At 36.3% G+C, this 15,047-nt stretch overlaps 1 protein-coding gene across 1 annotated transcript in view; it reads right to left on the minus strand.

Annotated features, from left to right (window-relative positions):
* LOC149786028 (E3 ubiquitin-protein ligase rnf213-alpha-like) overlaps nucleotides 1-15,047 on the minus strand; it is a 374,561-nt gene that overhangs the window by 121,004 nt on the left and 238,510 nt on the right. The window contains exons 59-60 of the mRNA XM_089978102.1: nucleotides 13,890-14,146; nucleotides 10,725-10,866 (exon numbers count right to left, since the gene is read on the minus strand). Coding sequence (XP_089834228.1) covers nucleotides 10,725-10,866; nucleotides 13,890-14,146 — 399 coding nt within the window. The remainder of the gene's footprint in view (nucleotides 1-10,724; nucleotides 10,867-13,889; nucleotides 14,147-15,047) is intronic.

The raw sequence follows: 15,047 nt of genomic DNA on the forward strand, positions 1-15,047 counted from the left end.
TGTATAAACTTCAAATTCCTTTAAGTGAATATGCTTTCTGCCAAAATCTGATCAAATCCCTTTAAGTCAATATAAATTTAATCAAATTCTGCTTTTTAAAGAAAGAAAAAAAAATTTAAAAGTTTTTACAACTACAGATATCCTGCAAGCATCTGTAGATCAAAATGAGCAAAAAAACAGAAATTGTGTGAATCAACATGCACATCTTCTAATAATGAACATATTATGTACTAAACATTGCAATGAAAACTTTAAGCTCAGTTGCAATCACAAGATTTTAACATAGAGCAATAACTTTTAGAAGAATTGTGGGGGCAAGGTGATTTATCAATATGTGAATCATCTTGATAAAATATTAATAACAAGTTTGATCAAACTCAGATTAGAAATGTTGTTGTTGTTGTTGCTGTTGTTGTACATGGTGGTCAGTATAACTGGTGGAGGAAGAACCCTGGAAAACCCTGGAAAGAACCACCGACCCATGAGAAGCTACTGGCAGGCTTTCCCATGTACCCATGTTAGCCACAACTGAGACTCGAACCCACACAGACAGAGGTGAGATGGCAGTGATCTGGAATGGTGAGTGCTTTAGACCACTCGGCCACTTGGGGCCCCCTGATTAGAAATACTGTTATACATTGTTGACATGATCAGCCAACTGGATAGATTAAGATCATGTCATTACCATGCATAAATTTTACTCAGGCCATGTCAGTCTAAAACCTCTTTCCCAATATAATATAATTAACTCCAGGTCATTATCAAACACATCCATTAGTTCCTGATGCCTACTTTATCAAAATCAGATGAGAAGTATTGGCTTGTGAGAATTAAAAGTTCAGCCAATCATTCACAAGATTCTGTAATACACCGTGTTCAGCTGCAAGACATACAGGGCAATAACTTGAGAAAAATTGCACAAATAAAATTGTTTGCTAAATTTTATACACAGATGTCAACCATAACAAAAGTTTTATGACCTCTTCTTAAAACTGAAAAGTATTTGAGTTCACAAGTTTCTACTATACACAACATCCAGTACAACGTAAATACTACGCACAACATCCAGTGCAATGTAAAAAAGAGCAATAATGGAATTTTTGTAATTCACAAGATTCTGTTAAACACAGAAGGCAGGTGCAAGTGAAATAAAAGGCAATAAATCTTACAAAAATTAAGGAAGATATTGCAAACAAATAGTGCCTTGTTTGCATGGTCGGCCTGACTTACTTGGTAAAGTTACTTATTTTAATAATTATGACTTTAAATATCCTACAATTTTACAGAAAGTTGCATTTGCTTGTTGTTTAATGAAAACAGTAGAATGCAAAGTTCCCATTTTCTGGGTCTTGCAAATGCTTTTGGCTACTTCCTCTACATCAGTTTGTATAATGATAACAATAATAAGAATAATAATAAAGACTTTATTTAGAGAAGGTAACTCAGTTAATTACAGAACTAATCTACCTTGAGGCCTTCCATCTGTTATGTACAATATATACAGTATATACAACATAATGTGAAGAATCTGGCTTGACACTAAATAATTAAGCCTGGAAGACATGCACAGACATCTGTGAATATATAAACATATATAAAACATAAAATATCATCCTACATTGAAAAATTCAACTGTGAAAATGATGCAAAATTACAGAAAAGCAGATGGTATTTATTTTACTAGAACTGTTCAATTGTCTAAAGATTTCATCCATTTGAGACACTGATTATGAAAAGAAGAAATGCTAGGAGCCTGCCTTATGTCACTGGGAATGTTGTGCCATACCAGTGGACCAGTATATTGAAAAAGTTTTTTTTAAACAATCCCTTCTTTGGACTTGGTATAATGTAATTTTTACTTCTTATGGACCTTAAATTTGGAGTACCATCAGCATCTCTTTGGTAAAATATATTGCTTAGATAGACAGGAAGGGCTTTTCTGGATACTTTAGACATCAATTTGGCCTTTCTAAGAAATATTCTTTCATGTATTGTTAAAATCTTTATATTATTCATTGCATCATGGAAATTGTCTATACATTGATTTAAAATGAAATGGCAAGTTCTCTTTTGGAGTCTTAAAAGTGTTATTACATTTGAATTAGAGGCATTACCCCAAATTACACTACAATAGTCCAGATATCGCTGAATATAACTTTTACAAAAGATAACCCTATACTGAAGAGGAATGTATGTTTTGATTTTCCTCAGTAGCCAAAGATAAGAATTAACCTTTTTTTGAAACATGTTTAATGTGAATAGACCAAGTAAGGTTGTTATCTACAAATACACCAAGAATTTTATCATGAGAGGTCATATTGAGGCTCACAATGTGAAACAGAACCTGGAGTATGTTGCTATCTAGCCTTGCTCGTTTTTTTTGTGTTGTAACTAGTAAGGCTTTCATTTTTTCTGTATTTATGATCATATTGTTTTTCTTGCACCATACTTGAAGTCTGTTTAGAGCATCTTGTAAGTTATTTTCAAGTACCATTTTGGTTTTATCCATTTCTGCCAGTGTAGTATCATCTGCATAGAGGTCAGTGGAAGAAACTGAAGTTCCTACCCTAAGAGCTAAGTCGTTGATAAATAGAACGAATAACAGAGGTCCATAGATAAGAGCCCTGTGGTACTCCATAATTAATATTTTTACTTTGAGAAAGTTGACCATTTAAAGATACTTTTTGCACTCTATCGGTTAAGTAAGAAGTAAACCAGTTTAGAGAGTTTTCACTGCATTGATAGATTTTTAGCTTTTCAAGCAAAATTTCATGGTCTACAAGATCAAAAGCTATAAGAAAATCAACCATAACTGTGCCCACCATTTCTCCTTGATCTAATGCATTCAGTCATTTATCAATCAAAGATACAAGTGCAGTTTCACAGGAGTGATTCTGGTGAAAGCCAGACTGATTATCATGAATAAGATTATAAGTGTTTAAATAGTTGAGAAAAGAATCATGTGCATGTTTTTCTAGCAATCTGGAGAGACAAGGATGTGATGTGATGTGATTTTGATTTTTAATGTAGCTTTAACGATTTTTCAGTCATATCGCTACGATGTCTGCAATGTGGCAGTTTATAGTGATGTCTAGCACTGGGGCATCATGCCGCAGACATGTAGCATGATGTCCCACCCAGTCACATTATCCTGACACCAGGTTGACCAGTCCTAACACTAACCTCTTAATGCTGAAAAACAAGCGAGGTAGCTGTTAGTACCATTTTTTAAGTCTCTGGTAGAGAGACAAGGAAGTATAGAGATGGATCTGTAGGTATTTACATCATCTTTTGTTCCAGCTTTGTGCAATGGTGTAACCTTGGCAGTTTTCCATGTTTGTGGAAATTTATTAGACCTAATACTTTCATTGCAAATGAAAGCTATACTCTCTACAATTGCAGGTGCAGCTACCTTTAGTAGCCTTGGTCCAATCATATCAAGTCCTGTAGCTTTACAATCATCCATTTTTTTAATATATTGCAACACAAATTCAGGACTCGATTGAGGAATTTCAAACTTTATATTGTCTGGTAGTTTTTCAGCACAAAAATGTTTGAGTTCCAGATGATCAGATGAAGTTCTAGGTTCTTTAAGTTTTTCAGCAATTTGAATGAAAGAGTCATTAAAAATATTTGAGATGTCAGTTGGATTACCAGTATAAATGCCCTCATGACTGAGGGATCAAATTTCAGTTTTACTCTTACATTTGCCTGCACCAAACTCTGTAAACACTTTCAAGATAGCTTTTGGGTTATTTCTGTTTTCAACCAGCACTTTTTTGTAGTGCGCTTGTTTGGCTTAACGTATCATTTTATTAACTTTATTCCTCCAAACTCTATATTCAGCTTGATTTCCTACTGATTTTAGTTGGTCTCTTTGCTTTATTGCTTCTAAAATTTCTGGAGAGATCCAGCCTGGCTGGTGGTCTTTCTTTATCCTGTGTGTTTTTAAAGGGGCATGTTTGTTCACTATTCTGATGAAAGGATCTGTCCAAGTATCTAAAACATAATCAATATCTTCAAAGATCTGGACTGTATTCCATAAAATCTGTTTCAGATCTTCCAGGAATTTAAAAGTATCAAAGTTTTGAAAATATCTATATAAAAAAGATCTATATAAGTAATGGATTTATGGATATCAATTTTTTTTATTTGCCATTGTCTTTACATGTTAGAAAAATTTCAAAGTGATCACTTATACCAATCTTTGAAACCATTACTTGCAAAACATTTTCTTTTGTATTGGTATAAATATGTTCTATAAGACTTTTAGAGGTAGATGTTACTCTAGTGGGTTCATTTACTAGTTGCTCCATACCTAATGAAGCAATAAAATCCATCCAATTCACTTTTATTGGATCATTGAGAAGGTCTCTCCTTAAATCACCTAGAATGTAAAATTCATTTTGTTCATTTGAAATTTTATCTATTTGAAGTTCAAAATAGTCACACCAATCAGTACGTGATGATGGGGGTCTGTACACAAAACCAACTAACTAGGGCTTAGCTTTTCCTGGACTGATCTGTTGCCAAATGGATTATATTTCCTATATTTCTAAGCTTTCCCTTCTTTTAGTAACAGTACCATTTCTAACATATACAAGGAGCCCACCTCCTCCTGTTTTTCTATCCCTACAATAAGGTTTGTCAGAGAGTCCAAATAAATGGATATTATTATTTGGAGAGGTTGACAGTAACTTCACTTGATCCATCTTTCCATGAAAACTCGGAATATTTAAATGACCTATGTGTAAACCCTTACTAGAAACTCCTAAATTCATGAGATTAATATCACTGCTACTACAGGCACTTAAGGAGACATTAACTTTATTAAAACTACATTCACAATACCCATTGCTGCACTTGTCATTACTGTATAAAACATTAGTTTTTCTACGATAGCATTTTCTACTTTTATATTCATTGACTGTTACACTTGTATATGTACCAAGTAGCAAGTAAATTTCCACATTCAGAACATCTATTAGCATGGGGATCAAATCTGTTTTGACAATTGATGCCTGGTGTATATGACAGTCCTTGATAGCTAGACTGGCCCTCAAGCTGAATATAGTCTTCCTGTGGAGCTGAGATGGCCTCATTACCATCTACCTATTCCATTAATCTATTGTAAACTTTATCCTTGTGTTCACAGCTACCACACTCATACCATTGAACTGTCTGTCTGTGCCTGCATTCCTGTGCTGAATGTTTGATCTCACCACATCCATGAGTGTACTGATTGTATTGATATGGCTGACCATAGTGTCTATAGCTATTTTGACCTACATTGGGTTTATAGGGATGGTTGAAGTTAAATGTTATGTGGCTCTAAGACCAGACTACATGAACGACTGCATTTATATTTTTTACCAGCTTTTCCACCCCTTTGGGAGATAGGTGGATAGTATCTCTTTTTCCAAATAAATGTTGCATCACTTGTCCCTCCTCATCCAGGAAGCTCTTTTAATTGTAAACAATATCACACTTCTATTCACTTGCCAGTCTTTGGATGACTTCATTGGTATCCCACACATCACATCTTGCCCACTTGCTTCTGGAGTGTTTATATAACAGTCAGCAGCAAATTAGCATCACACATACATGGTAAGAGCTGACTATGATCTCCAGTAGGGCCCTCCCTAAGTGGCACTGGGATCATAGTCACTGGAGTGCTATTCACAGCAGGAACCCCAGGAAATGGGCCAGCTCTCTCATTGTATAATTCCTGGTTTCTATAACTACAACCCTCATTTGAGTTCACTATATCCAATAAACATGAGAAATTGAAACTATCCTCACTCACAGGGGATTCTAAAAATAGATCAGCAGCTATTCTGATGAAATTCTTGCATTAGTATAATACAAAATGAGATGGTAAACCTACGATGAAACATTACTGGATTTGCTAAATTAAGGTGTAGCAAAAAGTGATGAGGGTCAATCATTAAAAGTGGCACACTGCTGAATGCTTATGCAACAAAAAGAAGAAAAATAATTCTGGTTTGAGAACAGCTCTGCAGTTTCTTGACCAACAGGTCTCAACAACTTTAACCTTAAGTCAAGGTATGCTGTCTTAAACTAAACTTCCCATGCAGAAACCTTTATTTTAGTCTGTGATGTAGAACCAAACTTATTGTGCAGAAAACTTAAAGTACAAAGACCCTTATTTTAGTCTAAAAAGATTTAAGCCCAAATGAAAATGAATGAAGTTACAGTCACTTTTTTATCAACTCTATTGAAAGCTGTATTTTATTTTGTGGGAGCCTAGAATGTACTTCATATAATTATACATTAATGTATACTGGTTTTTTATTAGTACAGTAGTCCCCCTCTTATAAGGCCACCCCTAATGCAGCAGGGAAGTGGCCTTATAATGCGGGTGGCCTTTCTAGAGGGGGATGACAAATACGAATAGTAAATACATATGAAAAAAGTCACAGGTACATTTAATTTTAAATATTTAATATTTTAATTAAAAAATCACATGCATGATGTGAAATAAATGTAAAACAAACTTTGTAATCATTTGCAAAAGAATACTATGAATAACCATTGATACAGTTTTAAAACTGTCTTTATAATTATGTTACAGTTCACATCACGTCACTTTGTTGGTAACAGTCTAAAAACAAACCAGTCTCATCACATTAAAAATATCCTTGCTGTCATATCCCCTGCATATATCATTTAGTATTTTGTTCCAATCTTCAACAATTTCATTATTAACTTCAGCTGATTCGCCGCTAATGACAGAACACTTGATATTGTGTCGCACTTGAAATCTGTGCAACCAACCGTTACTTGCAGTAAAATCATCATATCCCAGTTCAACTGACAAAATTTTTGCTTTGTCTTGTCTTTCAAATCAGGATACAAACATCTCCTGGCTCAAACAATCTTCCTTTCTCTGTCCATTTCACTTTTCCACTTCTGCAGAATTGTTTCATTATCTTTCATGATATTGTTTATCTGAGTCTTCCCGATGTTAGTTTTCTGCAAGGATCCTCGACGACCCCCCCTCCCGTCAGTTGAATTACTTTCACGTTCTCCTCTAAACTGAGAATTTTTATTTTCCTCGATGACATGTTGATCTTTTTGCAGTAAGTTATTCATGTTGCCAACTAAAATACTGATAAAACAATTTTGTATGCATCTAAACAAATTGCCGTGTGTTTTTAAAGGAAGTGATCTTGTCACGTGATTCGTTAGTCGCAGTCTGGTACCCTATTGTTTTTGCACATTTCTTGAAACTAGGTGAGAGAAGCCAAAACGGCATCGATATGTACCATTAACATCACGCAGATTTGACCTCACAGCTGCTAGGATTCGTAATTTTGACAATTATTGTCAGTATTAATAGCCACTGATTACCAAAGTGAACAAGCTCAACATCTTACTAAGGGAAGCCATAAAGGCTATTAAACCATTTTCCTGCTGACTTGGGTATTGTACATCGATACTGCCACTTCTCAGCTGTTACTACTGTTCGATAATTGTATTCTTAACAATTACACTGGACAACAAATTTTTACAAAAGTCATGTTACTGAAATAAAATTAGTCAATTCTTATCAATTTTTATGTGCTGAACACGAATATGACAGTCAAATTGCAAAATTGGCTCTAGTTTTTTTGTAATCTGCAAGAAAAATAATGTTTACATAACGAAATGCATTCCAATAGTAAAAGGTCAGCTGTAATAGCCTACCTATAAAAAATCAAGTCATTGACTACATCTTAGATTTCTTCGCCTGTCTCTTGTACAGCTGTTCGGGAGCATCTCTGAGGAGTGTCCAGCAGTAGTCAGCCAGCATTGTAGTGGACCATTTTCCCTGGTATCTTTGTTCCATTGTTGCGATATCTTGATGAAAACGTTCGCCGTGTTCATCACTAACAATACCACAGTTGCTAGGAAAGAAATCCAAATGGGAATGAAGGAAGTGAATCTTTAGAGACATATTGCAGCCAAGTTTCTTATACTTCATCAACATGTCTTCTACTAGTTCCTTATAGTTTTCTGCCCTAACATTTCCGAGGAAGTTTGTAGAAACTAGGCGAAAAGCATTCCATGCTTGTTTCGCGTCACCTTCCAGCAAGTTGTTGAACCGGTCATCTTTGAAAAGCTCTCGAATCTGAGGACCCACAAAAACTCCCTCTTTAATCTTTGCTTCGCTGAGTCGAGGGAATTTTTCATGCAGGTATCGGAATGCTGGCAAAGTCCGGTCAATGGCTTTCACGAAGTTCTTCATCAAACCTAGTTTGATGTGAAGGGGTGGTAGCAAGATTTTCTGAGCCTCAACCAGAGCTGGGTGTTGGATATTCTTCTCTCCAATGGCTACATTCTGCCTGTGAGTCCATTCCTTCCTCATGTAGTGCATTTCCCTTGCTCGGCTATCCCACTCGCATAAGAAACACATGTATTTTGTATATCCTTGCTGCAGTCCCATTAAAAGGGCAACTACCTTCAAATCACCACAGAGGTGCCAGCTGTACTTGTTCTACTCAATGGAATTCAGTAGCTGCCTTAAGTTATCGTATGTCTCTTTCATGTGGACAGCATACGCTACTGGAATAGATGGAAGAATGTTTCCATTGTGCAAAAGCACAGCCTTGAGACTCAGTTTCGAAGAGTCCACAAATAGTCTCCATTCTTGTGGGTCATGAGTGATTTTTAAAGCATTCATGAGGCCCTCAATATCGGAACAGAATATCAGATTACTTTCCTTTCTGAAGAAAGGCTCCAATTGCTGGTGGCGCTTTTGATATGCAGTAATTGTGACATCTTCTTCTAGAAGATTCCATTGTTGGAGTCTTGATCCTAGCAATTCTGCCTTGTTCTTTGATAAGTCCAAATCACGAATCAGGTCATTTAGTTCTTCCTGTGTTATTCTGTGTGGGGTTGATGATGCACCACAGTGAAAATCTGGATCACTGCATGCTGATGGACCAGGAGAAGAACAGGTCGACTCACCTTTGTCTTCGTCAGATGAATCAAGAGAATATTCTGCTGGAGGTTCTGGAATAGGAAGTCCCTCACCATGTGGAACTGGTCTCAATGCAGATGGAATGTTTGGGTAGACTATTCTCGACTTCTTTCGCTTCGTTATTCCGCCGGAAAGAGGAGGAACCAAGCAGAAGTAACAGTCATTTAGGTGGTTGCTTGGCTCTCTCCACACCATTGGGACTGCAAACGGCATTGATGACCTTTTGCAATTCAACCACTGTGAAAGCTGTGTTGTACATGTAGCACAGCATATATGCGGAGCCCAAGGCTTGTCTTGGTCACCAACCTTGCATCCGAAGTAAAGATGATATGCCTTCTTCACTTGAGAATTGATACTTTTCTTCTGGTTGGCAAATGTCACTTCCCCACAAATATAGCAAAAATTGTCCGCGGTATTAACACACTTTCGAGGCATTACTGTTCTTTATTGTACGTAAATGGATAAAATAATAAGTTTTATGTAACAGTAGCTTGAACTGTCTCGCACAACGTCTAAAATATTTTAAATGCTGAACCTATCTGATTGGGCTTTATATAGTACACTGCTTACGTCAGCTTCAGCAGCCGCCTGGCATTAGTATAATAGGCCTACACATGTATAGTACACTGCTGACGTCAACTTACTTCAGCAGCCGCATGGCATTAGTATTGCATTACATCAGAAAATGATGCAATCAACTGTGGATGATGTGAGCATGATGGTATTATGCAATGTTACATCATTATTCCGGATGTTGCTGCAGTCCTACTGGAGAAATTTACACAGTGAAACATAGAAAATGAGGTATATGAATATCTTCAAAACGAGAGCCAATACAAATTTTTCACGGTTATATTCGTGTTCGGCACACCAAAATACTACAGATTAGGGCCTTTTCAAGTCAGTAATGATTTCACTGTTGACCAGTGTTATCAGAGTGACTAAACTTATGATAACACAGCAGTAACTTAGAGTAAGGCTAATTGGATTACATATACATACCCTTTTGTATGGATTAAACTTTGAGTCTTTCTCAGTTTTTATGGAATAAATTTGGCTTCTCGTGAGGCGTAAATGTTATAATATTAACCTTAGTGGTAAATGTACTTTACTCAACACTTCTTTCAGTAACGAAAACCTGACATCGGGAAACAGAAATCGGATTACTTAACACACATTATGAATACAATACTGGTACTGGATACATATTCAAATAAAATGCGGCCGCTTGTGAGGGGTAAATTTTATGATTTTGCACTAATATGCTGGCCGCTGGTCACGTTAGCCGGGTGGCCTTTCACGAGGGGTACTTTTGAACACAAACTCGTTGGTACCCACGGATTCTGGCCATAAGGAGTGGGTGGCCGCTGGTCAGGGGGGCCGTTCAAGAGGGGGACTACTGTATATAACTTCCATATCACTCAGTATAATCTTTAACTTCTGCTTGTCAACTGAAATTTATACATTATGTAAATAATTTATTTTGGAATTTTTGAGAACTACATCAAAATGTCAGTTTCAATGAAGTAATACAAAGCAAAAAATAACCAAATTCTTTTACGTAATCCCCATGAAAAATCTGTCAAATATCATCAGTGAGTCTTGGGCGGAGGTCAGGTTGAGACACTGATAAGGCTTCAACAACCCTAGGTGATCCCTCTACCTGTATGCTGGAGATCACCACGCTGCTTGATTCCAATGTAACAAGTTAACATCATGACTAATATAAACTTTTTACCTGAAAGTACCAGCCTTGTTGATGTTTTCTGGTTTGGCAGCCTCACTTGACAACCAACTGTCTGCTCTGAAGGCAGTTTTCTCCTTCTCTTTCAGAAGAGTAGCAATATGGCAGCTCAGACCTTGCAGGAATGTGGGTAAGCCTAGGGAAAGATTACACAGATTTAACAAAATTTACCAGAAAGATGAAAAATGTTCAGGGTATGAAGAATACATAACTGGATGAGCTTGCTGTATGTCCCTGAATAAAAGACTGACCCATCCAATAGATCCATCAGTCTAGTACACTGATTTTGAAATCAGAAAGCAATGTTTTGTCCAAAAGCTTTGCTTACAGTGGATCTTTATGATGTCAATGTGTGTGGCTTTTGTGAAAATCAGTACTTAAATTTGTTGACTGGGGAGGCAGCTTATTGCTTCCATAAACGGATCATTGTTTGCAGTAAGTCTTGACTGGTATACTGATCAGTTAAAATAAATATTATATGCCACTACTGTAACCAATTATCATTCTTAATTGCACTAATTCAATAAGAAATTTTAAAATTCCAACAAACACTTGATTTATCATCTAAAATTATTCTAATAAATGGAATAAATAATAAAAAAAACAGCTGTTTTCCACATCAATCAATCACACACAGCACAAAGTATGTGCAGTGAAACCTGTATATAAAGGAAAGTCCAAGGACATTACAAACCTGTCCTTTATAGCAGTGTCATTTATATACAGGGCCAATACTCTCAATTTACAACACTTCAAGTCATGACTATGAATGCTGCATAAAATGCAATGATGTATCAGTTCTAAGGGTTAATAAAAACAATGTACTGTAATACTACATTCAGTATGGATGAGAATCCTGCACTAGAAATGTCAGAAGCATGTAGCGGTGAAACTTAACCCTTAAAGTGCTTTATACTTATGCAGTGCTAAAAATCCCTATCAATTTAAATTTTAGTTTTTATAAAAAAACAAAATAAAGTTGTCTGCTGACATAGGAGACAGTAATCTCCCATTGCATCAGGAGACTGGTATCTAAACTCATTCATACTTATGTTGCTCCTGGATGAGAATGCAAACTCTGCCAACAGGATGTAATTGCACGCAAACATTATCGAAGATATATCTTTTACTTACAACTTTGTTTCCTCCACAAATATGTTACCTGATTATATATTTTCAGAGAAGAGGTAAGAGGTGGAGAGAGTTACATCCCCTTACCACATTTAAAACCCATCTTCGGTCCCTGAAGGCATGTGAAGGAAGTTCAAGTCAAGATATGACCAGGCTGGAGTAGTGAACCCATATACCTCAATGCAGCTGTTTTCCCTGCATATACAGCAGATGTTGTGTCAATAAGAAGCTGCCAAACAACCTGGGAAGGTAGCCTATTGTATTGCTGCTATAGGTCCCACCAGGTTGAACTTAACCCTTTGAGATGAAAGATCTCGGAGCTAAAGCTAGAGAAAGTTATCTCTGGCCTCCATCCCATGGCTTGTATAATATGTTAGGGAACAGTTGCACTTGAATGCAATCATGGTGGCAACTATCATAACCTCATGAGCCAAACTGTACAATAACTGCATTTGATCTTGAGTTTATTCTCTCTATGTTGAGTGAACGACTCATCTTATCCAATATGCTGCTGCCTGAGCTGAATTAACAACATTGCCATCTCTCAAAGGTAATAAGGTCTTCCTACTGGTACTGACTTGGTTTGTTTTAGGTACCACTGTAAATGCCCCTCACCAGGTCATGCAGACAGCCCTGAGGTGAAGGGTCCAACATGGCACTAGATTCATAAAAATGACTGAATGCTTATGAGTGGGAATCTGTTCTTGGCAATTAAGATGGAATATCACAAATGAAATGAAAACCATTTTGACGGAGATGTAGATAGTTTAGGTCAACTGACAGGGCACATATATACTGATACACAAGGCAAGTGGAGGGAGGCAAATCCAGGCAAGTGTTTGGTCCTGATGTCAGTTAAATACCAAATCAGTCTATGTTTGACAGCTGTCTACCACATAAAGGACATTTCTAGATGGATTTTCTGAAAGTGTCTGTTTTGAACTGCAGGATTGCATCTAGGTTTTTACAAATTCAGACCATGTGCCCCTGTACCAAGTGAGAGCTGTATACATTATGGAACACTGGAAATGAGGATTAAAATTAAGAAAATTAAAGCATGAAGCTGCCACCTATATGGAACCCTGGAACAAGTGCCTATTATGTGAAGGTGTCTACTAAAACAGGTTACACGGTATGTATATATTAGGGTTTATAAGAGCCAATTATTGAAGTTTTACAAATGGAAAATAAAAAGAATTCCAAAAAGCTCAAAGAAGATAAACCCTTCTAGATAAATGTAAACATGAAATAAAAGATAAAGGTATATGAACAAAATCCTGAAAATAGTGAGTCAAAATTTGCTATTTAAACTTATTTCCCTCAAAATGCCTCAAATTTTCTCTGGTCATTTTTAATCAAATTAAGTACACAAAATCAACAATGTTTAGTTGCGAGTAACAGTTCTGCATCTGACTGCAGAACTAATAGTGCAGCTAGTGTGTTCCCATGATAAATGGAACATTTCAGTGTAATAGTGTTTCCATATCATTGGTATGTGGAACATTTCAGTGTAAGTGTTCCCATATCCTTGGAAAATGGAACATTTCAGTGTAACAGTGTTCCCATATTCTTGGTAAATGGAACATTTCAGGGTAATATGGCTGAGTTAGACAAACACAACAGCAATTTACAGGTAAACATACTAGACTAGTATTAAATGCATATTGTCAATACATATTATGTATCAAAGCTATATATTTATGATACATATTGTACTGACAATGAAATGCTGATACTTTTCATTTGCAGTAACCACAAAATTCCCAAAACTGATAACCAGTCACAAATAGCAAATTCATAGGGATAATGTCAGTATCAAGTTTTCTATATTCCCAAGGAAAGTACTGACACCATGTCTGCATTGTCTGTTAAATGGCAATTACTGGTGGCTTTTGATGTAAGTATTTCTGAAGCTTAAGAATGTAACAGGTACAATTTAAATGAATCACATCAAGTAAAAATCAAGCTCAGTTAACAAAATAGTTCCTTATACATATTATGAAAGCAAGAATTAATTCAAATACTCACCCTCAATAGGGTTTTGATGTAGCAGATCAAGCATTAACTCAATTCTCCGTGTCGACCTATCAGTGGTTTCTTCTTTATCCTTAACCATGGCCAAAGCTGGCTGGACACAGGAGAGTATCAGACTGCGGATGTTCAGCTTGTGGTCAACTCTTTTATGAATTATATCCTGCAGCTCACGAACCTGATCATGATCACGGATACTTGATGGCTCACCTCTTTCTTCTCCATCCCAATCCATTCTTTCAGTTTGGATTTGACTGTTCAAAGAAAGAAATTTTAAGCCCTCGGTGCCACAATTATTTTCATGAAAATATTTATGAAGGCACTAGTGTTTTACAATACCTCAGCACAACAGTGGCTATGCAAGTCAAAATATGTCAAATGAACCGCACAAAAAATACAAAATTATGCCATAATATGTGTTCTCAATCATTACACTGAACTTCTGATTTCCACACATACTGTCAACATTTTATCGGGGGTGGGGGGATGGGATGAGGGCCAAGACCCAAGCAACAATGTGTGTTGTCTTTGGATGCTGGCATGTAAAGTACATTTCTGTGCAATATTGGAGTCTGGGTCTTTAACCAGATTAGTAAAATGATCAGCAATGAGAAGTACTAAATTGTGCTCTGCTAAAAAATTTGCAAGTGCCACTTTGATTCCAGACTCAAAACCTTCATTAATCATCTGCACACACTTCAACTTAAATTTCCAAGCATTGCTGGATTTGTTGTAATATTTCTTAGCTGATGGTGGTATTTTGTTTTGATTGGGAAAAAGTGGTCTCTTATTTTTATCTCAAGTCTGAAAATGGTTGACTAATTTTTAATCGTAGATCTAAAAGCCATCATGGACTGTATTTGATTCCTTTATTACTTATGACACCTTAAAAAAATCATCTTATCTTTGGCTTTAACTCTCCAAATGACATCATTAGGGTAATCAATTTAAAGCCTGTTGTGTACACATGTTAGCCATTGCTATAATCTAACTACTCAGCACATATCATTGCGCCAATTGTTGCACTGGTGGAACAGTTTTGGTCACAGCACACTGGTTGTGACTGGTTTCTGTAATGAGTGGATTGAACACATACAATGCCTTTTGCTTTTATTCAAAAGCAGCGGATATCAAGTGTAAAACTGGAAGAAGGTT

The sequence above is a fragment of the Sinohyriopsis cumingii genome, chromosome 12, assembly GCF_028554795.1.
Source record: "Sinohyriopsis cumingii isolate HCF-2022 chromosome 12, ASM2855479v2, whole genome shotgun sequence".
In the NCBI taxonomy this organism is placed as follows: Eukaryota; Metazoa; Mollusca; class Bivalvia; order Unionida; family Unionidae; genus Sinohyriopsis; species Sinohyriopsis cumingii.